General features: G+C 39.1%; 1 protein-coding gene across 1 annotated transcript in view; it reads right to left on the reverse strand.

Moving 5' to 3' along the window:
* Positions 1 to 26,583, reverse strand: part of PEAK1 (pseudopodium enriched atypical kinase 1) — a 67,427-nt gene that overhangs the window by 22,657 nt on the left and 18,187 nt on the right. The window contains 1 exon segment of the mRNA XM_007948931.2: positions 14,712 to 14,908. Within this exon segment, the coding sequence (XP_007947122.2) occupies positions 14,712 to 14,908 (197 nt within the window).

Here is a 26,583-nt window from a genome sequence, read left to right on the forward strand (position 1 = left end):
AATAAATACCTAAACATTGAAGGTATGAGTCCAAGACCTGGTGGGAGCAACAAATGTGAATAATGTTTTCGCATCTCTCTTCCAGAGGAACAGGTGACTAGTTTAGGTAATGTTGTTGTTGTTACTTGCCATCAAGTCGGACCTGACTCATAGCGGACCCCTCCTTGGGTTTCCGAGGCATCATCACTACGGAAGTAGATGGCCCAGCCTTCCTTCCGAGGAGTGGCTGGTGGGTTTGAACTGCCAGCCTTCTGGTTAGCAGTCAAGTGCCTTAGGCACTATGCTACCAGAGCTCCTACTTTAGGTAATAGGCTTTGTTTTTGAAAAGGGATACTCCAATTCTGCCCCACAGAATGCTGTATTTACTGTATCACAATACTCAGAAATGACACTGAAATACACTTACATTGTAACATAATAGAAATGATAGCATTTGTAAAGAAAGACAGACTTGGGAGCATTAATATAAACAGAATTCAAACTGGAAATGGGGCCTTGTAGACAGGTGCTCAGCAGATACTATTCTGTTCTTTTAACTTTGTCCAAAATTACACTGTATTGTATGTGGTCCTTGTCATTTTTTGATTCAATACATTTAAATAGAATTTCATAAACTATGTTTTTTAAAAACATGAGATCCAAAAGAGTGTGGGGGGGAAACCAACCCATGAGATCCACAGAGATGGATTCTGACACTGCTTAATCTTATACACAGGGAGATAGCTCAGGGTGCAGAAGAGTACAAAGGGACGGACACTGGGAGGAGGTAACTATGGGGAGGAAGTGGGAGGGGAGCTGCTGCATTGTAAATTTTGGTCAATTTGGTCTGTGTATAAGATTCCTATGATTTTGATAAGGACAACAGTGTATATGAATAGTCAGCTGCTGTTCCAGTCATTCACAAACTCTTATGTGACTCTATTTCATTATTTGGGGCATATCAATTATGACTTCACAGATGTTACTTTTGAAATGTGGACCATACTCGCAGGGGACATCAAGCTCAATTGGCATTCACATACTACACAAAACACTGTTCCACCTCCTACTTTGGTGAGTTGCAACTGGTATCTTAAAAGGTTGCAAGCAGCCATCTGGATGCAACGATGGGTCTCTCCTTGTCCAGAGCAAAGAAGAATGAAGAAAACCAAAGATTCATGGAAACAATTAGTCCACGCAAGTGGTACACCATGCAATCCACAGCCTATATGACTATGAGATCAGAAGAACTAGATGGTACCCGGCTACCACTGTCAACCACTCAGAGGGGGATCTATGTAGGAGATCTTGGATAGAGAGGGAGAATGATGTGGAATAAAACTCAAAATCATTTGGGGGGGGGAGATAAAAGGGACCAGGTTTGTTGGTCTGATAGAGCCTGGTGTTACAACTGAGACTATGGCCCCTAGCTGCCCTTCAGGTCTGGAAATGAACACACACCTGTGGCTTCCAGCCAAATAAAAGATAGGCATATGAGTTGAACATGTACCTGAGGTAGATACACTCCTTGGAGAGAACAAGCATGGAAGGAAGAAGGGCTGTTTATGCACCGGGAGACAGCTCAGGGGGCAGGAGTGCATGGAGGGATGGACACAGGGAAGAGGTAACTATCGGGAGGAAGTGGGAGGGGAGCTGTTGCATTGGGATAGATTGTAGCCAATGTCATGAGACAAAATGTATGTGAACTGCTGTATGGAAAGTGAATTTGCTCTGCAAATTTTCACCCAAATCACAATTAAAAAAAAAAAAAAGTGTAAGTTAAAACAACCAACCATGTCTGCTTACTTTTAGATTTATGCTTCAGAGAATATAAATCACAATTGCTTGTGTCAGTGGCATCTTTAAGGCTTACTATATAATTGGGAGGGGACATTATTTTTTTAAAGAAATAGAAATATATCATGAAACTTTTATAACAGCTATTAAAATTATTCATGCAGTTAAAATGAGGCCTCCACTCACTATCTGAGCGTTAAGAGCATGACGTTTCTACTAATGATCAGACAGAGTATATGACACTGGATGGTCCAGATTAGGGCACTGATTAGAGGCACTGTTTGTTAAAGTCATGTCTGTGTAGTAATGTAAGCACCAATATAAGCTATGATTGAGATGATAATAATATATTCCATTTTCTATGCATACAACCATCCTCAAGAATATCTAAGAGTTTTTACAAACTGCAACAAGCAAAACCTAAGGGCCTTGTTTCTCCACTAAACACACATGGCAATATTTTTATAAGGCACGGAGCTGCATTAAATATAAATAAGCAAAAAAAATATATAGGGATAGTGTGAGTGTGTAAGAGAGAAAGAATATGAGAACGTTAATGTCTAAGAGGGTTAGGACTGTTGTTGTTTTATTCACTATAGTGTCCTCTGTGCCAAGATCAGAGCTTGGATATAATTGATGCTCAATACTATTTCTTGAAAGACTGAAGGAATAAACATTTAGGACTGAAAAAAAAAAAGTGTTAAAATTATCTATATATCTGTCTATAACAAAGAAAGAGATTAAATCTGTAATCTAAAAACTTCCTACAAAGAAAAACCTAGGATTAGATGGGTTTACTGGTGAATTCTACCTATGTTTAAAGAAGATTATCAATATTTCACAACCCCTACCAAAAAAAGAAGGGAGGAGGGATCACTTCCCTACTTATTCTATGAGATCAATATAATAAGGATGCCAGACTCAGCAAAGACTAATATCCCTTATGAATATCCTCAGAAAATACTAGCAAAATGAATCTAGCAATATCTAAAAAAGGACTATACATCATGACCAAGTGGGATTTATCCCAGGAATGTAGGGTTGGTTTAACATCTGAAAAATCAATCAATGTGATGTATAAAATTAATAGAATAAAAGGATAAAAAAAAATCATCTCAATGGATGCATAAAAAACATTTTACAAAATTCAATACCCTTTCATGATAAAAAAACATTCACTAAACTAGGAATAGAAGGTAACTATAGCAATCTGATAAAGGCAGTCTATGAAAAACTAAGAGCTAACATCACTCTTAATTATAAAAGATTGGATAGGTCCCCCTTAAGATCAGACACAAGGTAAGTTTCTCTCTTACTGTTTCAATTCTACATTGCACTGGAGGTTCTAGCCAGGGCAATCAGGGAAGAAAAAGAAATAAAAGGCATCCAGGTTGGAAAGAAAGAAGTAAAACTACCACTTTACACTCATTAGGATGGTTAATGGTTAATTTCATGTGTAGAAAGGTGTCCTTGGGTGGCATAAACAATTAAGCCCTTGACTGCTATCTGAAAGGTTGGCAGTTTGAACCCATCCAGAGGCAGTTGGCAAAACAGTGATCTGCTTCTGAAAGGTCACAGCCTTAAAAACCCTATGGAGCACTCTGCACACAGAAGGTTGCCATGAGTTGTAATGAACTCCACAGCAATTAACAACAACAATTCATACATGATGCAACCCTGTATCTAGAACATCCCAAGAAATCCATAAAAAACTATCAGAACTAGTTCAGCCAAGCTTACAGGTCAGAAGCCAGCATACAAAATCAATTTTATTTCTATACATTAGCAATGAACAATCCAAAACTGAAATTAAGAAAACAATTGCATTTACAATACCACCAGAAAGAATAAACCCACCCAATGCTATTGAGTTGATTCTGACACATAGTGACCCATAGAGTTTCCAAGGTTGTAAATCTTAACGGAAGTAGATTACCCATCTTCCTCTCACAGAGCAGCTGGTGGGTTTCTACCACCAACCTTCTGGTTAGCAACCATGTATCTTAACAATGCTGCTACCAGAGCTCCTTCAAAAGGAATAAAATAACAACAAAAAGATAAACAACCCAATTAAAAAATGGGCAAAGGATCTGAATAGACATTTCCCCAAAGAACATGGACAAAGGCTAGTAAGTACATGAAAAGATGCTCATGTTATTAGGAAAATGGAAATCAAAATCATGAGGTACCACTTCACATCCATTATCAGAAAAATAGCTATTATCAGGGAAACAGAAAAGAACAAGTGTTAGAGAAGATGTAGAGAAACTGGAACCCTCCCGCATTGCTGGTGGGAATACAAAATGGCAGAGCCATGGAAAATAGTTTGGTGGTTCCTCAAAAAGTTACCATATGATCTAGCAATTCCACTCCTAGGTACATACCCCAAAGACTTGAAAGCAGAGACTCAAACCACTATCTGTACACCAGTGTTCACTGTACTGTTATTCATAATAGCCAAAAGGTAGAAATAACCCAAATGTCCATCAATAGAAGAATGGATAAACAAAATGTAGTGTACACATATAACAGAAATGGAATAGTATTTGGATAATACACATATGAAAATATGCTCAATGTCAGTCATTGGGGAAATGTAAATCAAAACCACAATGATACATCACTTTACACTCATTAGGATGGCTAATGGTTAAGCACTTGGCTACTAACTGAAAGGATGGTGGTTCAAACCTACTCAGCATCTCGATGGGACAAAGACCTGGTAATTTGCTCCTGTAAAGAGTACACCCTAGAAAATCCTATGGTGTGTAACAATACAGAATCATTAGAACTCTCATTCATTTCTATGGTGATTGTAAAATTGTGTAGCTGCTTTGGGAAACAGTTTGGCAGTTCCTCAAAAAGTTAAGCATAGAGTTACCATATGATCCAGCAATTCAACTCCTCAATATATACGTAAGAGAAGTGAAAACATATGTCCTCACAGAAACTTATACATGAATATTCATTACAGCATAATTCATAATAGCTGAAACATGGAAACTACTCAAATACCCATCGACTGATAAAGTGGATAAATACAATGGTATAGCCTTGCAATGGAATACTATTCACCCATAAAAAGGATGAAGTACTGATTCATGCTATGACTTGGATGAACCTTGAAAACATTATGCTAACTGAAAGAAGACACAGAAGGGCACAGATTGTATAATTCCATTTACATTAAATGTCCAGCATAGGTAATCCCATTGGCACAGAATGCAGATGAGTAGTTGCCAGGGGCTGGCAGGGAGGAGAGATTGGAGAGTGACTGCTAATGAATCTCTTTTTGGGATGATAAAAATGCTCTGGAATTAAATAATGGTGATGGCTGTACAACTCTGTGAACATACCACTAAAAGTGTAAATTTTAAGGTATGTAAATTATATCTCAATAAAGCAAATGGGTAGTCTGTTCTCAGAAATCACCATAAATTCAATTTTCAGTCACAACTTCCCATTCCTGTGTCCTTAGCACCATCAAGGACATAGGGACTTGGCATTTACTAAACTCTTCCTGTGATGGTGAGGTCTCCATTCCAGACCTGCCTCAGTCCTATTTTTCCTTGGCTAATGTAAGAAGTAAGAGCCATAGTTTATTCGCAAAATGAAAGAAATATGCTCTGTTATGTTAAGATGAGAAAACCCTCATATTCTGTTGCTGACCTAGACCTTTCAGAGATGAAGTGCTGTTGAGAAGGTTAGAAGCAGTGAACTACACCAGCTCAGGCCCTTATCATCCTTGTCTGGCTACTGTGACAGTCTCACGATTGCTATTACTGTCTCCAGTTTTGTCTTATTCAATGCACTGTGCACCAGAGAGAATTTTTTCAAACACCAAATCTGATGATGGCACTCCTCTGGTTAAAATCCCCAGTGTCTCCAGGATCAAGTCCCAATCTCCAATCACACCAAGGAAGGCTTTTATGACCTGGCTCTGGTGTATCTGTTTCTCTTACAGCATTTCCCCTTGCATCCTAAGCCCCAGCTACCAAACTGCCTGCAGTTTCTTCAGTCTTCTGGGCTACTTCATGCTTCCTTTGTGCTCTGTGCCTTTTCTCATGCTTCCCTCTCTTTCAGTAATGGCCTCTCTGCCGCCTCATTTTCAAACACTCTCTTCTCTGGGGAGTATTTCTTACTTCACCCTCCAAAATTGACCTCTCTTTTGTTGGGGCCCCAGATATAACTGTGAGCATTTCTTCCTTACCACTTACAACTTTACTTGTGTACCTGTCTGAATCCCCTACTGAACTGCAGAGACTGCATGTCATCTGTATATCCAGGACCAAGCAAATAATCTGGCTATGAGTGCCTGATCAGTACATGTATGATGACTGAATAAATGGAAGAGAAAACTGGAAACATGAGCCTATTCTTGCTCCTTCCAATATGGGCCCTAGAACCTAGAAGACCCTTTAGTGGCTACCACTATCTACCTATTTTTCCAAATCAGAACAAACAAAAATAATTATGAAGGATTCCAAAAGTGCTTTTTTTTTTTTTTTTTCCTTTTATTATCCTAGAATTGCCAAGTGAGACAAGGTCTATTACCATCAGGAGCCATTTCATGCTTATCTGATGAGTTAGAAGAGGGCTGATCATGCTACTTTCCACTACTATAGAACAAAGTCCAAACTCCTCTGTAAGTTGGTCAAGGTTCAGCCTTATCTATCACTACTTCTCATTTACCCTTCTATGTCAATCATTCACTTCCTGTTCTTTTAAAGTGCTCCATGTTTTTCTTTGTACATCCTACTTTTGCAAAGGTGTATCATCCTAACTTTACTTGTTGAAACTGTATTCTTTTTTTCAAAGCCCAGCTCAAAGGTCTTCTCTATTTTTTACTCTCCCACCTCCAAACTGGAAGCCATCACTTCCTCCTCTGTGTTTTCTAACTACCTTTTGGCTCTACTATAGCATTTTCAAAGACCTCTGGTAGCATAGTGCCTAAGGCATTTGACTGCTAACCAGAAGGCTGGTGGTTCAAACCCACCAGCCACTCTTTGGAAGGAAGGTTGGGCAATCTACTTCCATAGAGATACCACCTCAGAAACCCAAGGAGGGGTCACTATGAGTCAGATCTGACTCCACGGCAGTGAGTTTGGTTTTGGGAGCTCTGGTAGCTTAGTGGCTAAGGCATTTGACTGCTAACCAGAAGGCTGGCGGTTCAAACCTACCAGACACTCCTTGAAAGGAAGATGCGGCAATCTACTTCCGTAGTGATACTGCTTCGGAAACCCAAGGAGGGGTCGCTATGAGTCAGGTCCGACTTGATGGCACATAACAACAATAACAACACAGCATTTTCAGCCTTTTATGTGTGGAAGGAGATTCAGGGGCACAAGTGTTAAATACTTGACTGCTAACCAAAAGGCTGGAAATTTGAACCCACCAGCACTCCTTGGGAGAAAAGAGCTAGCAATCTTCTCCCATAAAGATCACAGTCTAGAAAACCCTACGGGGCAGTTCTACTCTCATATATAGTCGCTATGAGTCTGAGTTGACTCTATGGCATATAACAACAACAACAACAACAACATAATGTGTATACACATAAACACACATAGGTATATATAGATATGTATTTTAACTCAGGACCTCTAGTGTGAGGTACTAGGCAGATGTGCAGTAAATAAATGGCTACTGAACTGAAGGAAGAATCAGAAGAGTGGGTCATCATTCCAAAATGGAAATGGACAATCAAGGGAACAAGGAAATAAGGATAATTAACAGTGGCTTCTCTTCTCAAACAGGATATGATCTCCTGGGAGCTAAGGAGTTGCTTCACTAAAAATTTCCACACGGAATCAGGAACGTTTGTGTTACAAATGAAACCACAAGCATTCCACAGTCCATGCAAGTAGGTCAGGCCATTCTCCCAAGTCTAAAAGTGTTTTGTGTTTTTATTTATTTTTTTTTCCTCCAAGAAAGGCAAGCTCTCCTAACTGAATTCCAATCATTTGGGTCAACGTTTTAAAAGCTTGGTATCTTAGCCATTTTTATTTTAAACATTTGATCATGTACATTCCTCTCAAGCCTCTGGGACCAGACACTAAGCTTGGCTTTCAGCAGGCCTGATATAACATCACATACCCTACATTTTTGTGGCATACCAGCCCTCTGAATAGAAGAAGAAGAAAAAATTTTATTCTAGATCTTGCCTTGCTATAGGCGAAAGAAGTTCTTTCAGACAAATATATTTGCTTAAATCACACTCAAACCCTACTTCCCTCTCTTTTTAGGCTTCCATATCCTACCACTTCATTTTCTCCCTATTTAAAAATGGCTTCAGGCAGACAGACAAGGTCCTATATCATGTTCTGAAAAGTAATTGATGAAAGAGGGATTAAAAGGAAATAATTTAATGATACTACTTCAAAGAAGCCAAAAGGGTGTTTAAAACTCCTCAGGAAGGAAAATGATTGATATGGGGCTCTTTCAACTTACAATTGGTATGATAGTAAATAGAAAAGAAATAAGAGTAACATTAGCTCTAAAGATCGATATTTTAAAGATGATTGCATACTGGAAAATGCAAAATAATGACCAAATCATTATAGTAATCTACTGAAAGATTCTATCACTAAAGACATACCAAGGACAAACTACAGCAAATGTTTGCTTAAAACGTGGCATCACAGGGTGCTAGGGATTAAAGGCACTTAGTGATGACCCATTTGGACAGGAACAGAATGCTAATGATCATAATTAGCTCCTTATTCCAACCAGACAGGAACAGGCATGGTCTCCTGGTTGGTCTCCCATCCTTCAATCATCCCTTATGTAGCTCCTAGAATGATCTTTTTAAAATCCTGATCATGTCCCACTATTCAAAATTCTTCAGTGTCTCTCCATTTCCTGTAGGTAAAAGATTTACTCATTGTGATGCAGACGTACCATTTATGATCTGGCCTTGCTTTTCCCCTGTGTCTCATCTCTCCCCATCTGCCCCTTTCACTCTGCACTTGAGCCACCCTGAATTAATTATTTGTAGCTAACTGAACATTCATTTCTCTAACAAGCTTCAGCCTTTGTTCATACTGTTCCCTCTACCTGGAATGCCCTGTCTTGCTTTTCTACCTGGCAAACAACTACACTTCTTTCAAGTTCTGCTCAAAGCCATTGTGACCCTCTCCCAGACTCCTCTAGGCAGAAGAGGCTGTCACTAAACCTTTAAATGTCTGCATCCTAGCAACTCTCACATAGGCTCCTAATAGAAAAATAGGCTCCTGGCCTTATGTCTGGACCAGGAGTCCTTGACAGCAGCAGTAGTATTCCTAGCACCTAGTCTACTAAGTACCAGGGGTCAATAAACGCTGGCTGAATAAATGTATTAAAGCCCAAATAAATAGAACCTATCTTTCTATGTAAATTTAAATTTTAATCTTTGACCCCTAAGTTTTTCTAAGGTTCATGACAAGTAATAAAGAAGAATTAAAAAGGCATGGGTTGGGAGAGGGCAAAAGAAGTGATCAACATCTCCGAACTGGGAAATAAGCACTGAAATTTATAAATATAGATGCCACATACCACCATTGTGCACCAGTCTTAAGTGAGAAGGGCCTTTTGCTGGCTGAACCCAGCAGCTATTACAATATCTTCCTTTGACAAGAAATACCAGCAGCTTAGGAGGAAGGGTCCTAACCTACCTGGGCATTATTATTGTGTTGGGTCGACCATAGTCAAATGTAAGCAACAGCTGGCAAAACACAGGGGACACAAACTTCAAGCCAAACAAATAAAACAAAGCTGACCTCCAAAGACCACTTTGGGCTAGTCTCAAACATATACAAAGATCACTTTAAACAATGTCAATAGTGGTGTAACAGCTGACAGATTCAATTTTTATAAGACCTCATTAGTGACAACCTCTCTTACAATGGAAATTATTTATTTTGGGGTAAGTTATCTATGTAATTTGAATATGGCACTCGGTCAACTAATTCTAGCATATAGGAAGCTATTTTTAAATGTGAATGCAGTTTGCTTGAAAAATAGGGACACAGTCTATGGTTTCTTTTAAAAGAGAAATAATTATACTTCTAGGAAGTACAACAAATGCTCAAAACAAATGTTCAAAGCTGTCAACCTCAATTTTTTTTTTAAAACATCTAGATAATCTGAAACACTGCAATTCTTTAATCTGTAGATCGAAATCATTAACTTTGTAGTATGTGGAACAATGTCTGGCTGATGGAAGTTGCTCAGTAATTTTTTCTTGAATAAATGAATAAGTGGTAATGCAGTCTTCACAATGATTAAAAAAACAAAAACAAAAAACCCCTGCCGTTTCAAGGTCAGCAGTGTAATGACATTCTTTTAGGCAAACCCATTCCTTAAAGTTGAACCCTGACAACGAATATACTAACAGAGGCAGTTCTAGAGACCGAAGACTTTCAGGTGATTTCTTTCAGGGTTTGAAGGCGCAGCCTGAAAGAGACTGTCAAGGTAAGTAAGATGAGAAATGTGTATAATTTCTTTAAAGAACATGTAGAAAAGAAACAGAGGCATAGCTTATATAATTCCTTAATTAAGAAACTATTGAATTAAGCCATGAATTAAAAAAAAAAAAGTTAGCTGATTAATGGAGCACAGAAACTATGACTTGAAATTTTCTTGTAAACCTTCCTGAGGATAGCTTGATTTCCTAATCTGGAAATCTTTTCAAGCCAAACTCAAAACTCATTTTTGGCTCATTCATTGAAACATGTGCCAATGGTCTACTGTGTGTTTTAGATAATATGCTACATGGTAGGGGACACAGAAAGACACACTAGCCAAAAATCTGTCCTCAAGAAAGGCACACTTGGTACATCTTTCTAAAAAGCAATGTATAGAGTATTCAGCTACAAAGTGAATGAAGGAGACTTAAAGTCACCAACTTATTTCCAATAAAGTAGAAGTCATTATATGATTCTGATTATAGCAGGCTGATAAAGTAGTCAGACATGCCAAATACAAAACCAGTGATTTTTTTCCTTAGACATACTGAGATAGACACAAGAAACATGGGAGAAAGTGCTAAAGGTCTGATTAAGCAAACATTCTATCACTTCTTTGGGAACTCATTTGGATGGCAGACACCCTGTAGAATTCAGTTGGAGGTGGATTACATTGTCAGAGATCAGAGTTTGTTTGGTGATCTCATATCACCACCCCTCAGAGCAGAGTCATCACTCTGTAAGGGGAAGTCTTTGAAGGAGTTGTCAATTTCCATAAAGACAATCATAATTTTTGTGCAACAATACAAACGCCAGCTAACCGATTCTCCAAGCAGTAATGTTTAACAGACTTTTCTGTGATGATGGAAATAAATGCTCTTTATCTGTGCTGCCAACACAGTAGCCACTAGCCTGATGTAGCTATTGAGCACGTGAAATACTGTGCAGCTCTAAAGTCAAATAATGAATCCAGTTAAGAGCAAAATAAAGTTTGCTTTCTTTATGGTACAGATAGGAAAAAAGGCATCCAAATTAACCCTACAGAATGGTTTCTCAGGAAAAAAGAAATGTATGGGGCGGGGCGGGAAGTATGGGTAGCATAAGTCAGCAGCTTTTTGTGGGAACTGTTGAATCACAACAGCTCTCGTCACCCCACAGTGAAGGACTGAGACTGCCTCAAGGGTAGGTCTAGTGGGAGATACTGAAGTAGATTAATCAAGGTTTATTCCAATTGAATTTTTAAACAAAACTTACCAGTTTTCAAAACCATGTAAGAAAAAAAAGGAACTATAAAAGAAATCCAAATCAGGTCCCTTTATTTTGCTCTAATTAGCAGACCTGGGACCTGGATCTGCCACATTTAAGATCCTGCCATTTGTAATTCTCTCCTCTGGTCTCGTTAGCCACACTGGGGTGGATGTTTTACACCTTCAGTCATTAGTCGTGCAGGCAGCCCATGCTTTTTTGGATTTATATTTTGCTGTTCTGTGTCTTCAATGCCAATTAACGAACATTTTTAATCCTTTCCACTTTATTCTATATTTTCTGGCTGGCACATCTAACATATTTAAAGGAGAAAGTAACAACATACCTTTGGGGAGAAATGAAAGAAATTCACAATTACTAAGCATTGCTATGTACCAAGTACTTCTGCCATTAAGTCCTAAGAGGTAGATGTTATTATTCCCTTATTTCAGATAAGGAAACTGAAGCCATTAAAGGATATTAAATAATCCTGAAGGATATTAAATAACTGACCCACAATCATGCTGATGGGCAGTGGCACAACTGTGATCTGAACCTAAATCTGTCTGACCTCCAAAACCCTTATTTTTTCCTGTGTTATACTGTTTCTTAAGCCCACTTTACAATATGAGTTTCAGAAACAAATTCCACAGTAAAAATGTTGGTAACCCTGACCTTTCCTTCTTTGTTTCTTTTATCTATCACCCTTTGCCTCATTTTAAAAAAAAAAAAGGTGAAGAAAGTAGTTTTTATGGAATGGTTCTGAAATATTTAAAGGATCTAAAGCTATTGCCAAGAAGTTTTGTTTCTTTTCAGTTGCTAAACACACAGGGCTTTAAATCATTAAAAAATGCTCAAAGGGGTAGTTTAAAATTCTTGCAAATGGTTTGCTGAATGTATTCAAAAAGGAAAGTTTCGATGCCACCAAAAATACTTGTTCCATTAGGAAAAATGACAATAAAACAAAAACCCCTCAGCTAGTAGAACCAATAGTCAATCCTATCCATTACTGTGTTATTAATTTAACTTATATAGTAAAACCTTTTCAAAGAAGCAACTAACTCCATACCCTATGGAATCAAGTACATAGCCACATAGACACTCAAGGAAAAGCAGTCAACATTTTATTGGCATCATATATTTTTAAAAGGTAGAAAGCAAGCTACCTTTTTGATTAGGGTATCTATAAGCTAGTATTTTTGCACTCTAAGTAATCATAAGCTTTAAAAACCAGTCTTAAATTTTATGCCTGAAAGTGGACAACTTAAAAAAAAAGGGCACAGCTGCAGGCTTCAAAATTTTGCAAGAATTTAGTGGTTAAGATCATTATAGCCCAGTGGTTAAGACCAAGTAGGTTCCTTCCAATCTGTGTTCAATATATGCTGAACACTTTGGGCAAGAAACTTTGTATTACTTTCCTCATCTGAAAAATGGGAATAATAACCTGAAGATTAAATGAGTCAATCTATGTGAGGCACTTGGAATATTCATGAAGTAATGCTCTATTTTTTTTTCTACCACTCTATGTGACTGAGAATTAACTTTAACTGATGTTGGCTAATGAAAAATTTTAGAGAAGAGACTGCATAAGATACCACATGTTGTTGTTGTTATGGGCCACCGACTAGGACCTGACTTACAGCGACCCCTCCTTGGGTTTCTGAGGCAGTATCACTACGGAAGTAGATTGTCCAACCTTCCTTCTGAGGAGTGGCTGATGGGTTTGAACCACCAGCCTTCTGCTTACCAGTCAAGTGCCTTAGGCACTATGCTACCAGAGCTCCTTAAGATACCACATGATTAGTAAAAATTCCTATATATTTTACTGAGGACATCATGGAAGAAATTTTAGTGTAGTAAGAATGTTTGAAGTATAATTTCTGATATATTGTCTGAGGGCATACAATTAGTCAACAGTAATTTTTTCATCTTGTAATATGTCTCATAAAATATAAAAGAATGGGAAGACTAAGAAGCTGCTTGACTAGACCATAAAATCCAGTCCAACTGGAACATGGTAACCATGATGGTTGTTTGGGTAACTGTACTATGCTTTTCCCATTCTCAGTTCATGTAAGGTATAGGAACTTAGATTGGAATTTTCCATACAGAATGCATTTTCAACTGCATGTGGGTGGTCATGATTGAGCTGCCCTTCTTCTGGCCCCTCCCCTGTATAATACCAAAGGGATCTTACTTCCTTGAATACACTTGTTCGAAGCCCAAAATCTGGGATACATCATAGATCTTCATACTATCTACTTCCAACTAACCACTAAATCCTATGTATTCTCTAAATATTTCTCAAATCTGTCCCTAGCCGTACTATTTCATTTATGCCTCCCTTTCTCATTCTTCTATGTGGCCCTGCAATACTATTCAACTACCAGATTTCCTACTATCAACTACTTTGCTTCTATCCTTGCATGGCAGCCAACAGAATGGATGAATAAAACACAAATCTAATCACATTATTCCTCTGTTTAAAATCTTTTGATAGCTTACCATCACAAACAGCAAAAAGTCTATGGTTTTAGCCTGAAACTCATAATCTTGTCTAACTGTCCAGCTCACATTTCAGCAATACTATATGGTCATGGTATCCACATGCATCAAATTATTCGGCATCTTCAGGCTTTTGTTCATGTTGTTGCCTCTTGTAGGAATATTCTTCCTTTCCTTGTCAATCAGTTAAAATAACTCAAGTATTATTTCTAGGAAGCCTCCTTTTGGCCCCTCCCCTGTGCAATACCAAAAAATATCCCATATGTACTTCTACCATAGTAGAATACCAGGGCTTTTTCCTGATGCAAGTAAAAATTTACAGTCCCTGCAAGACACCTACCCAAGGTGATGCACCCACCGACTCTAAGGAGATGCACCCCTTAGAGCAATGTGCCATGGCACACCAGAGGGACAGCACTCACACAGAGGAAAAGCTGGATAGACAGGAGTGCATAGTTAAGGAGGGGCCGAGGAGGGGGTAGTCACAGGGACGGGAAGGGAGGAGAGTTTGTTATGGTCAGGGATGGTGATCGTGTACAAATGTACACGAACTGCTGAATGTAAAACAAATTTCGCTTTGCAAGTGTGCACCCAAAGCACAATAAAATTAAAAAAAAAAAATTTATAGTCTCAACTTTTGCTCCATGGAGCAACAAAAGTATCCCTCCAGGGAAATAGAGAATTTGGCTAGTGCATAAAAAGGCAAGGTTTAAATACCACTTATGTGACATTTATACTAACCTAAATTGCTGTATGTTGCACTACAAGGACTCAGGTCCACAGGATCTGAAATGTCTTCTTTTTCCTCTTCCTTTTCCAGTTCAGGTGGGGGCAGTGCTGATGTGACTGAAGTATAGCCCCTGCCATCTTGCTTCACAACAACCGTTCTTGGCTCCCGAGTAGAAAAATCCTCTGCTGTCACTTCATGGGTCACATGACTAAAACAAACCAGACCATATAGGTTTGAATGTCACATTGGCATTCAAAGATCCTGCTAAAATTTAGATTTATGGAGGAGACATATACTTCCCATAGGGAGCTCTGGTAATGTAGTGCCTAAGGCATGTGACTGCTAACCAGAAGGCTGGCGGTTCAAACCCACCAGCCACTCCTCAGAAGGAAGGTTGGGCAATCTACTTCCATAGAGATACTGCCTCAGAAACCCAGGGAAGGGTGGCTATGAGTCAGATCTGAATCGATGGCAATGCGTTGCGTTTTGCCTTGTACACTTCCCATAAATGCAAATAACTGGCCTTATGGTCATAGCAATAGTTCATAAGCCCCAGCATACCTGTCTGAACACAAAACCTCCCTTCATGCAGGCCAATACTCTATTCCCCGTGATCCATACTGAGAAGCCAGTTTGGTAAAGAAGGTATAGTAGGCTTAGAGGTAAGAGTGAGAATAACAAGCAAAGGGTGGAACTTTTTTTTTTTAGGTACAGGATGGTGATGGTGATAGAGGGAACTAAATGCTTGACTGGTTAAAGGCAAATATACTATTTAGTAAAGTACTACACTATAGTATAATACTAGAGTATAGTACTATTAACACTGTAAAACCAAAACAAACCAAACTCACTGCCACTGAGTCAATTCCAACTCACAGCAACTCCCATTGGGTTTCCAAGGCTGTAAATCTTTACGGAAGTAGATTGCCCCATTTTCCTTCCCCAGGCGGCTGGTGGATTTGAACTGCTGACCTGGCTAGCAGTCAAATGCCTCAGGCACTGCACCACCTGAGTTCCTTATAATACTACAGAAGATACTAAATACTTTACTACATAGTGTTTGGGAGCTCTGGTGGTCTGAATCAACTTGATGGCAACTGGTTTGGTGCCTCTTTTTAAAAAAGGATTTAGTGAAGTATTTAGTAAAGGATCAGGAATAAAGTTGAGATTGTTGTTGTTATGTGCCGTGGAGTTGGAGCTGACTCATAGTGACCCCTCCTCGGGTTTCTGAGGCAGTATCACTATGGAAGTAGATTGCCCAACCTTCCTTCCGAGGAGTGGCTGGTGGGTTTGAACTGCCAGCCTTCTGGTTAGCAGTCAAATGCCTTACACACTATGCCACCAGAGCTCCTTAAGTTGAGATTGTTGTTGTTGTTGTTATGTGCCATCGAGTCAGACCTGAGTCATAGTGACCCCTCCTTGGGTTTCCGAGGCAGTATTACTAGGGAAGTAGATTGCCCAGCCTTCCTTCCGAGGAGTGGCTGGTGGGTTTGAACCGCCAGCATTCTGGTTAGCAGTCAAGTGCCTTAGGCACTATGCTACCAGAGCTCCTAAACTGAGATTAGAATATCTAAATATGGTAGCAACTGTTTTATAACAGGTGAACTTGAGGCCTGGAAGTTCTTATTGTCAGCAGGACAGAAGTATCAACTTTTTTGCCTGTGTGCATGCAGCAGGCAAGGCAAATGGAAAAGGAAGTCCCGCATTCTAATTATTCTTGCATATTAAAATGAGTCTGCAGCACATACCATCACGGCTGCACATACTGCTTTATGTTCCCAATTTTGTTTCACCACCGCCTGCACATCTCCCCCACCCCTCGCTCTGCCAGAACTGTGCAAACTCTGTCACTCTCAAGTACAACGAGATGGAAAGGTCATTAAACACTGGTGGAGAAAACTGGCCTATTTAGAAAATCTCAGTGGGCTGGTCAATGGAATAAATCCAAAATCATACAGGTTTAAGAGTTTCTGGGTTCACTGAAAAGTATCCCTAGACTGCCACACTTACCAGCTTTTCTTCCTGTTTTCTTTATGGGCAAAGGGAAAGAGAGAAAGGAAACATCTCACATACTAAACCAATCCAAAAACCAAACCTGTTGCCATAGTGTCTAAATTCTGACTCATACGACCCCATAAGACAGGGCAGAATTGCCCCACAGGGTTTCCAAATCTGCAATCTATCTGTATGGAAGCAGACTGCTACTCCCGAGGAGCACAGCTAGTAGGTTAAAACTGCTGACCTTTTGGTTAGCAGCTTAACCACTGTGACATTAGGGCTCCTTTCTCATATACTAAACCCACTCCCTTCAAGTCCATTCCGACTGACAGCAACCCTGTAGAGCAGAATAGAATTGCCTCATAGGGTTTCTAAGGCTGTAAATCTTTCTGGAAGGAGATTGCCACACCCTTTTCCTGTGGAGAGGCTGGTAGGTTCGAATTGTTGACCTTTTGGATATTAGCTGGGTGCTTAACTACTGCCACCACCAGGGCTCCTTCTCATATAACTAATACAAGTTATTTCTAGATTTTCAATTGGCAGTGAGTCATGGTGACATTTACAGGCTTTCTTTAAAAGAGGTGCTCTGTTTGATCGTGTGTCATCAGAACATATATCACCTGTGGATTTGAGGGAGTAGATCTGAGGAGAAGGAGTACCTTCTTATCAATCTTTCATTATGGAAATTATGCATATGCGTTGACAGAAAGATAAGCCTTGAAGCCTGCTGGATACACAACTTCAAAAATATTCTTTCAAAGCTGGCAGAGCCAGAGGACTCTCTACACTAGGAGGGAGTAATGAGCCTGAGGTTTTCTTATGGGATCTGGCACAGCGGTGAGATGGAAGGCATTGCTTCACTGGCTGCCAACAGGGCGGTCTATGTAAGGGAGGCTCATTCAGTAAAGCATGCTGCCTGTTCACAATAGGCTGCCCCTGGTGATCAACCCAAAAGTAGGGCTCCAAACAAAGCTGGTTTCTTATAATACAGAACATCCTAAAATCAAGGTGACAAGGGGGCTTTACTCATATGCATTAACAAAGACAAAGCAAAATGACACTTCAGAGACACTCCGCACTACTGAGTATCAAGATCAGTGAGTAGATATCAACATGCTCCAGAAGAGGGAAAATGTTCTTTGCTAGATAAAAGAATATAAGCCATTTATATTTTCAGAGCAATAAATATAAGGTGATTTAAAAAATATCAGCCCCTTCAAGAAGAAAAAGGTTAATGTTCCACAAATTCTCTTCTCATTCTAGAGTCAGCTTTAGGGGATTCCTAGAAAGCTATTTTTAGGTTCCTAGTCTCTAAAACCTTGCTCCTTCTTACCTTTTATCTTTCTTTCCCCCAATCTCCTGATTATTATGAAAAGATCTCCTTTCCATTCATCAAAAAGGGGTTGGTGAAGGCTGGTTCAGAGCCATGAGCCTACATGTCTGCTTTCCTCTCAGGGAACCACAAGAACGGTTGCTACTATTAACTTGTGTAAAATTCTGTGGGTCTGTTCCCACATAAAGAGCTCTGGTGGCACAACAGTTAAAGCATTTGGCGGCTAACCAAAAGGTTGGTGTTTGGAACTCATTAGCCACTCAGTGTAAGACGATGAGGCAGTCTGCTCCCATAAAGATTTACAGCCTTGGAAACCCCATAGGGAAGTCCTACCCTGTCTTACAGGGTCACTATGAATTGGAATTGACTCAAAGGCAGTGGGTTTTGATTTTGGTTCCCACATATGTGCAACACAGCTCAATGCTCTGAAGTACTTCTCAAAATAAAACATGATACTAAAAAGCAAGAAATATTAAACACTCACCCACTGCACTCACTCATACAATTCCCCATTAACGAAAATTCTCACAGGGCCTTCTTGAGTCTGTTAATCATGTCCTGAAACTCCGAGGAAACATAGATCTCAATGAGTTCTGGAGAGCTACAAGCTGGGCAAGCTATGAGCAAAAGTCTTGCATTTGCACGTTGATACCACTCAGTGCACCTTAACCTTTACCTTAGGGATTTGGTCTGGGAAATTTGCCAAATTACCTTTGAGGAACTAGGCAAAGTGAAAGCCAGTTTTATTAACTCTTTGAGGGCCAAGACAAAGGCAGCAAAGTCTATATTCTAGATAAAGATTATGTTTCAGAAGCACATTTTGAGTAAATGCACTGGTCTATTAAATCACCAATTAAAACAACTGTCAACTATGAAGAACTATGAAATAGAGTCAATGAAGGTAAAATCACATGGATTGCAAATGGATACAAAGATTTTAATTCTGCATTTACAGTGACAGCAGTGTCTATAAAGGAGTAAGAATTTTAAAAAACGCATCAATGATATGTCACGTCTTGATGCTTGAGGGAAGAACAGTTCTTTGTATAACTGAAATGGTAAACGGAGGGGGGAAGGGAGAGGTTCTGTGAGTTCAAGCTTAGATGTGGTAACATGCTGTGACTAAAAAATGAGCACAGATCTATGGAAGTAGATTGCCCAACCTTCCTTCCGAGGAGTGGCTGGTGGGTTTGAACTGCCAGCCTTCTGGATAGCAGTCAAGTGTCTTAGGCACTATGCTACCAGACAATCAATTCATTTGGCATATTACTTTTATAAGGGAATTTAGATTTTGACTACTCTTTTATATTTAGACATAAAAATCAGAAAAACCTCTCAAATAAAATGACACTTTACAAATATAGCTGGTTCACCTCTAACATTTCACTGAGAAATTTTTAATGTAATGGAAAAAATATCAAAATGGGAATCAGAGAACCTGAGTCCTGTTTCTCTTTTACTTTGACCTTCTGAACAAACTAGGCGACGACATCAGGAAGTACATAATGGAGAAAATGAAATTTTCCCCATTCATTCCACTCATGGAACAGTTTGTAAAAAAATTCCTTTACATTAAATGGTAGAAAATATGCCAGGATTTCTAATACATTATATCTTAGCATATGTTTTGAAGTAGAAAATAACGCCAAGGGTAACTAAACCTTCTTTCATCACTAAAACAAGAACTATTAAATGATAAATGGCCCACAAAAAGGAAGCTTTGGCTTTTCTATTTCTTCTATCTAAGTTCATGTTCAAACAACTCATAGCTCTATGTTGCAATCTACAAAGTCTGTAATAACAATGACTTTTACATCTAAGTTCTCGGTAGTAGACTGGCAGAAACCCTGACTTAGCCAATGCCTTGTCCTGGCCCCTCACCATTCATTCTGCTTTCATAATGGATGACAGCACATGTTTGACTGTACTTAAAACTCTTCTAAGCAACTTTTCATTAAAAACCAGTTTTTAATTGAGACATGGCAGGTCTGACAACTACAACAAAGTCACAATCTCCATAAAGACGTCTCATTTTCTGAACATACAGAATGAACTTGAGGTGTTCAAAGGTAATAGTAACATCATTACGAATTTGTCTGTCTACAAAGGAATCCCTTGGTAAGGTGGTATCTAACCAATCTGCAATATTCATACATAATTCAAAGCTGCAGAAGCAATCTCCTGTGGGAAGCTCCCTTGGCTTGCCCAGGTGGTGGGATTAATCGTTAAACCATCAAATGAAATCTTTTTTACCTCTCCCCCCTGGAAAATTTATTCAAGACATATTTTTGTAAAAATTCTGTTAAATGTCTGCATGTTATTATTTAAAAAGGCAAATCAAATTCCACATTAGATCATTTTAAAGGCATTTATATATCCAATATTTCCATAATTTCGATTTATCTTCGAATTCAACTACCTTCATTCAGCTTCAAAGGGGACAGTAATGAAATCAGGCTTCTATAGAGACCACCTGCCTCTTGGGGCAAATGGGTTTCCAAATTCCCATTTGCCAGCTCTCTTCAGCAGCTACATCTGTCTCCAATTGCTCAGAAGAGCCAATAAACAAATCTATGATTTTTAATAACTCCTCTTGCCCCAAAAAATCAGACCAAAGCACATCAGAAACAAAATTCTGTGGTCTGTTACTGGTTTTCAGAGCTGCATATTCCTATGGGGTTGCTGGGGATGGTGGACCTTTCCAGGAAAGGTATCTGCACTGACACTTGAAGATGAGAATTCAAAGTTATCAAATCCCTCACCTTTGTAATCTACTGGAAGGCAGGGGGAGGAAAAAAAAAAAAAAAACCACTCCATTTCTTTCTGCCTCTCTACCTTTAGGATCCCCCACCAATGTGACATTTCTTAATCCTATTTTATCTCCTAGGTCATCAATCTGGTTTTGCTACACTTTCCAGTCACTGGCATTAGAAGGCAGAAAAGTTTTGTGTCTGTTGATCACTATCACAGTGTCTCCAATTTTCCATTAAGCCTTCTGTAGTCTTTAACTAGAAACTTCAAACTTCTTATTCTGAACTGAGATTAACCTTTAGCTGAGATCTGATGGGTTCCTGTTAATATGTCTAACACAGTCTGGTCAAACAAAAGTAGCTCTTAGTGGTGTGAATGAGTGGCTAAGTCTTGGGGTGGGGAAGACTGGTAGTCATGTGAAGGCCTTGAAAAGACTCTAGTTTCCTCCTGCTGCACAAACTCACTTTTTTTTTTTTTTTTACAGATGTGTCTAGCAAATTAAAAGTGTCTTTGAGGCATTTTTATCTTGCAATCTTGTGTCAGATTTAAGACAAGCAAAGTAGATAAAAACACAGGTACTGTAAATCACTGTCGCCTTCATAATAAGAAAAATTACAATTTAAAACTCTAAAGAAATATAGCCTTAGAATAGTATCTGGGCAAATTAACAGAATTGATAAATTAATTTCAGAAAAGAGCAATACAGTTAAGGTTGACCTTCTCAGTAGCTTCTCAGCATCACCATTTTAGCCTTGGCTCACTTCTAAAAATGGAATAGACACTGAAGTATATTTCCTGAAAAGGTAAGATACTAGAAGAAAATATCCACAGCTCTCTCCAAGGAGACTGACCTAGGGAACAGCCTTTCTGGGGTCCTGGACTTTTGCCTTGTGCCCAGAAGCACTGGAGAAGTAGGTCATTACAACTTTTCCCACTTTCCTCTCATCTCCCTTCACTGTCTGTCTGCCCTTTGAGTGAGAGCAGGTAGATGCTGAGAAAAGACCTATGACTCTGAAAACACTGCAGACTCACCGACGGAATGGAAGTGGAGAAGGGATGGGATCTAAAACGATTTAGAATCTGCTCCTATTCACTGCACTAGCCAGACACTTTTCCCACGTGATTCAGAAAAACACCCAGGAGGCAGATACAATTATCCTCATCTTACAGAAACTGAGTTTGAAAGAAGTGAACTGAATTGCCTAAGATTTACATGAGCGGTTAGGTGGCAGAATCAGGATATGAATTCAATACTGTCCAACCTTAATGTCCATGTTCTTTCTATTACACTGGTACCATAAGGCAAGCTTGGTGTATTGTAGAGACTCAACAATAAATGCTTAATTATGAAAAGTGCTTTGAAAAGAGTAAAGTGATTACTGAATGTAAGGTATTAATGGTTACAGATGTGTTCTACCTTTCAAAAAGTCATATAAAAATGTCATTATTTACATTACAAAAGGATTTCTTTAAATAGGAGTTTTTTTACTATAGAAAGGATATGTTTATAGATATTTGGCTACCTATTAATAATCACTACCACCACCTCTACATTTACTGAGTACTAAGCAGGAGCTCTGGTAGCGTAGTGTCTAAGGCACTTGACTGTTAACTAGAAGGCTGGCGGTTCAAACCCACCAGCCACTCCTCGGAAGGAAGGTTGGGCAATCCTACGTCCATAGTGATACTGCTTCGGAAACCCAAGGAGGGATCGCTATGAGTCGGGGCTGACTCCACGGCAAATAACAACAACAACAACAAGCACTGTGCTTAACCATGTATCTTCTAACAATAACACTGTGATTAAGTTTTGTTATTCCCATAATAGCAAATAACAATAGTAGCCCAACTTACATAGCACTTATTATACACCAGGTGCTGTTCTAAGCCATGTTTCTCAAAAGCGGCACTTTGACATTTTGGAACAAATAATTCTTTGTTGTGGAGGGCATTTCCTGTGTATAGTAGGATCATGTTGTTGTTATTTGCTGTCAAGTTGGACCTGACTCATAGCGACCCCTCCTTGGGTTTCTGAGGCAGTATCACTATGGAAGTAGATTGCCCAACCTTCTTTCCAAGGAGTGGCTGGTGGTAGCATTTTTTACTTCTAACTATTAGATGTTAGAACCACCCTGTCAATCCCCCAGTTGTGACAACAAAAAATGTCTCTAGACATTGTCAAATGTTTCCTGCTGGGCAGAATCCTTTTCCCCTTTCTAAATCCTTTGCATAAATTAATTCATTTAAGTCTCACAACAATCTACTATGTGGGTTATTACCTCTATTTTACAAATAAAGAAATTATCACCCAAAGAGGCTAAGTTACTTGTCTCAGATAACATGCCTAGTAACTGGTGAAGCAGAGATTCAAACGCCTCAGTTTTGTTCTTAAAAACAAACAAACAAAAAAACCAACAACAAAACCAAACTCACTGCCACGGAGTTAATCCTGACTCACAGCCACTCCCATTGGGTTTCTGAGGCAGTAAATCTTTATGGAAAGAGATTGTTTTATCTTCCTTCTGTGGAGTGGCTGGTGGGTTTGAATCACAAACCTTCTGGTTATCAGTCAAATGCCTTAGGCACTGTGCCACCAGAGCTCCTTAGTTTAATTTCTAAAGAGCTACATCATTCTGCCTCTTAGTTTATAGATGGGGAAATGGAGAAGCAGAGCTAAAATAACTTGCCTAAGATGACATGACTAATAAGTGGTGAAGGCAAGAATTAAAGCTAGGTTTGAGTGTCTTCAGTGAAAGTTTTAAAACATTATATCAATGGTTATCAAACTTTAATGTGCCTATATTCACTGAAGACACAACTGCAGGTACTCCTCACATATAACTTAACACCTTACAAGACTGCTTTTCTGGATTTGAAGGCTTAGGACTACAGTTTCATGGACAACTCAAGTCAAATGGCATAATACAGTTCACAAAAATCATGATCTGCATCCTAATGAGGAGAGTAGCATATCAGGTCTTAAAAGTTTCTGAACAGTCATCCAAGGTATAACTACAGGTTTCTATTTGCCAAGAGCAAAACAGTAAGATGGTAACCAAAACCTGAGAGAAGAAAAAGTGTACAAGAGCCATGACCTCATCTACCCTGAGACCAGAAGAACTAGACTGTGCCCAGCTACCACCACTGACTATTCTGACCAGGGTCACAATATGTGGTCTTACATAGAATAGGATAAAAATGTGGAGAACTCAAATTCTTATTAAAAACAAACCAAAAAACCAGACTAACCAGAACTTTAGAGAACAGAGGACTCCCTGAGACATTCTTTAAACCTACAGCAAACCCTATCCTGAGATCACCTTTTAGCAAAACAGCAGAGTGGCATACAAAATAAAGGTTATTATTCATAAGATCAGTGCTCTACTTAAAAACTATCAGTATGAGACCAAAAGGGCAACAATTACTCAAAAACAAAGATAAGAAGATAGGGGGCAGGAAAACTAGAGAAGTGGAAAGAGAATAAACAGAACACAATTAAAGAGAAGGCTGACACATTGTGATAAATGTAACTGAATGATCTGTGTGGAAACTGTCAAAAGGGAAACTAACTTGCTGTGTAAACTTTCATCAAAAACTCAATAAATACTATTTTAAAAACCCCTGAAGAAACAAAAAACCTTGCAGAATCTGCATTTTTAGTAAGATACTTAGGTTGTGTGTAAGGACATTAAAGTTTGAGGGGTGCTGCTCTAAGAAATAGTGAGTTTTATCTAACTGTGAATCATACAGCATAAGAGCTTCACATTTTACAATTTGAAAATCTCCCCCCAAATTGAAGATGTTTGTTTCTTCATTTATTTTGAGAGTCTGCTCATTCCTTACCTACTGGTCAAACAACTAGAGGGTAAGAGAGAAATGTGAATAAATGGAACATACTCAGTAGAAACTTTCATGTTAACAGTTGATTCTTGCATGCTCAAAAGATCTTTCAGTACAGTCAACATGAATTTATAATTGCTCTTCACCAGTTAGCAATAGAGTATGTTTTAGGGTAGTCTGAAAGTGATCTTAGTAGTGGTGTTTCACGTCATTCTGCTTGGTATTGAAATGGTTAAATTTCTGGTTTCTTTTTCCACTTTACCTTCTAACCAACTTCAGATGATTATGATGCATAGAATCATACTTTATAGTAACCCACCTCTGGGGTAAAATATTTTTGCCATTATACATGCCATTAATTGTAAGAAGCATAGGGTTTGGAGTCAGTCGGGCCTGGATTCTCCTATCAACACTACTACTTCCTCATTTTACATACTTGGGGCTCAATTTCCTTATTAAACCAAGGAGATGATGCCTACCCTATAGGGTTGTTAGGAGGATTAGATAAGGTGAAATATGTAAAGTTCTTGGTATGTTGGCTCCACTGACTCAAGAAGTGTTAGTTTCCTTCTTTTCCTCTACCCCCAAAAGTGAGAATTCTTTCTTGTAATCAACTATATGGACATTAGTAAATGTTTAGCATTTCTTCTCAGATTTGCTGGAATCCACTTGATGGCAGTGAGTTTGGTTTGGTTTTTGGTTTAAACTAAATGTATCAAGTTCAGTTTAATCAACATAAAGACTGCTGTTACTGACTCCTAGAATTACATTCCAAAGAGGTTTCACATCAAGGTGTCTTTTCAATTTTGGGATCAGTTCACTGGTTGGTTGTTAAAGATGCTGATGTCTCGCTCTCCCTTCCAGGGGCTGATTTAACAGCTCTGGGGTATGGCCCAGGAATCTGCATTTATACAAACAACCCTAGGTGATTCTGATGCAGTTAGGCTCATGACTGTACTCCGAGAAATTGTTTTTCATTGCTTCCCTCCCCCCACTCTGGGCCTAAGTATAGAGAATAGGGCAAAAAGTATAAAAGGAATAAGGCATGAAAAGTAGAAATATTTTAAGTAAAGCAGTATTCCTCAGAAGTGATACAGGCTTAACAGGGGAAGTTACTAAAATAATTTAAATGTCTCAGATGAGATACTCAAAATAGGCTATTAAAAAAAAGTGAGGGGCCTGCTTTGGGATCATTCCTAACCTTCTGAAGTTTATTCTTAGAATACAATTATACACTGGACTCTAGTAATGTCAGAAGTCCTCTAACTTCCGGTGGAGAGATAATAGTCACCACGATCAGCCCAAAGCTGATTCCCATGAGGTGAAAGCCAGACATACCTCCACTCCCCCACCCCCCAATTTTTTTTTAATCAATTCTGACACCAGCCACCCTCCCCACAGCATTCTTTGCTTCTCTGGGTTCGATTGTTTATTGCAACGGCCACAAAGAACTCATAGATCATACTCACAATTATGTAAACTAGGGAAGTAACAAGCTATAGCCTGCCCAAAGGGACTTATTCACTTGCTCCATGGGTTGGCAAATTCACTGCAGCTGCCTCACTCCCATGGGCCAGAAAACCCACTGCAGCTTTCTTGTGCTGTCTCACACTGTTTCCAGTGTTACAACTCTGTCTCCTGAGTCTAGGAGATTCTCAGCACAGGGACCCTACCATGAGCCAAAGGACATGCTCTGCTCCAAGCTCTTCTTGATGGTAGTGAGGTCCCCTCTACCTATTTGGGATTGACCCTTTTATAAGCCTACTCTTCCCACCAAGACCACAAACTGAATACCCTCAACAGGCCACAGTCAACTAACTGACCAACCTCCACAAGGGATTTACACTCCTTATTTGTATAGTAAACTGTCCAGTCCCTGCAAGGTATGTAAAACACACCAACTGCAAGCAGGCTATAGCCCAAGCAATTGTTTCTGGGAGAAATACAAACCCAAGGCCAGA

The sequence above is a fragment of the Orycteropus afer genome, unplaced genomic scaffold, assembly GCF_000298275.1.
Source record: "Orycteropus afer afer isolate SDZICR_OR568_19922 unplaced genomic scaffold, OryAfe1.0 scaffold00233, whole genome shotgun sequence".
NCBI classification, from domain to species: Eukaryota; Metazoa; Chordata; class Mammalia; order Tubulidentata; family Orycteropodidae; genus Orycteropus; species Orycteropus afer.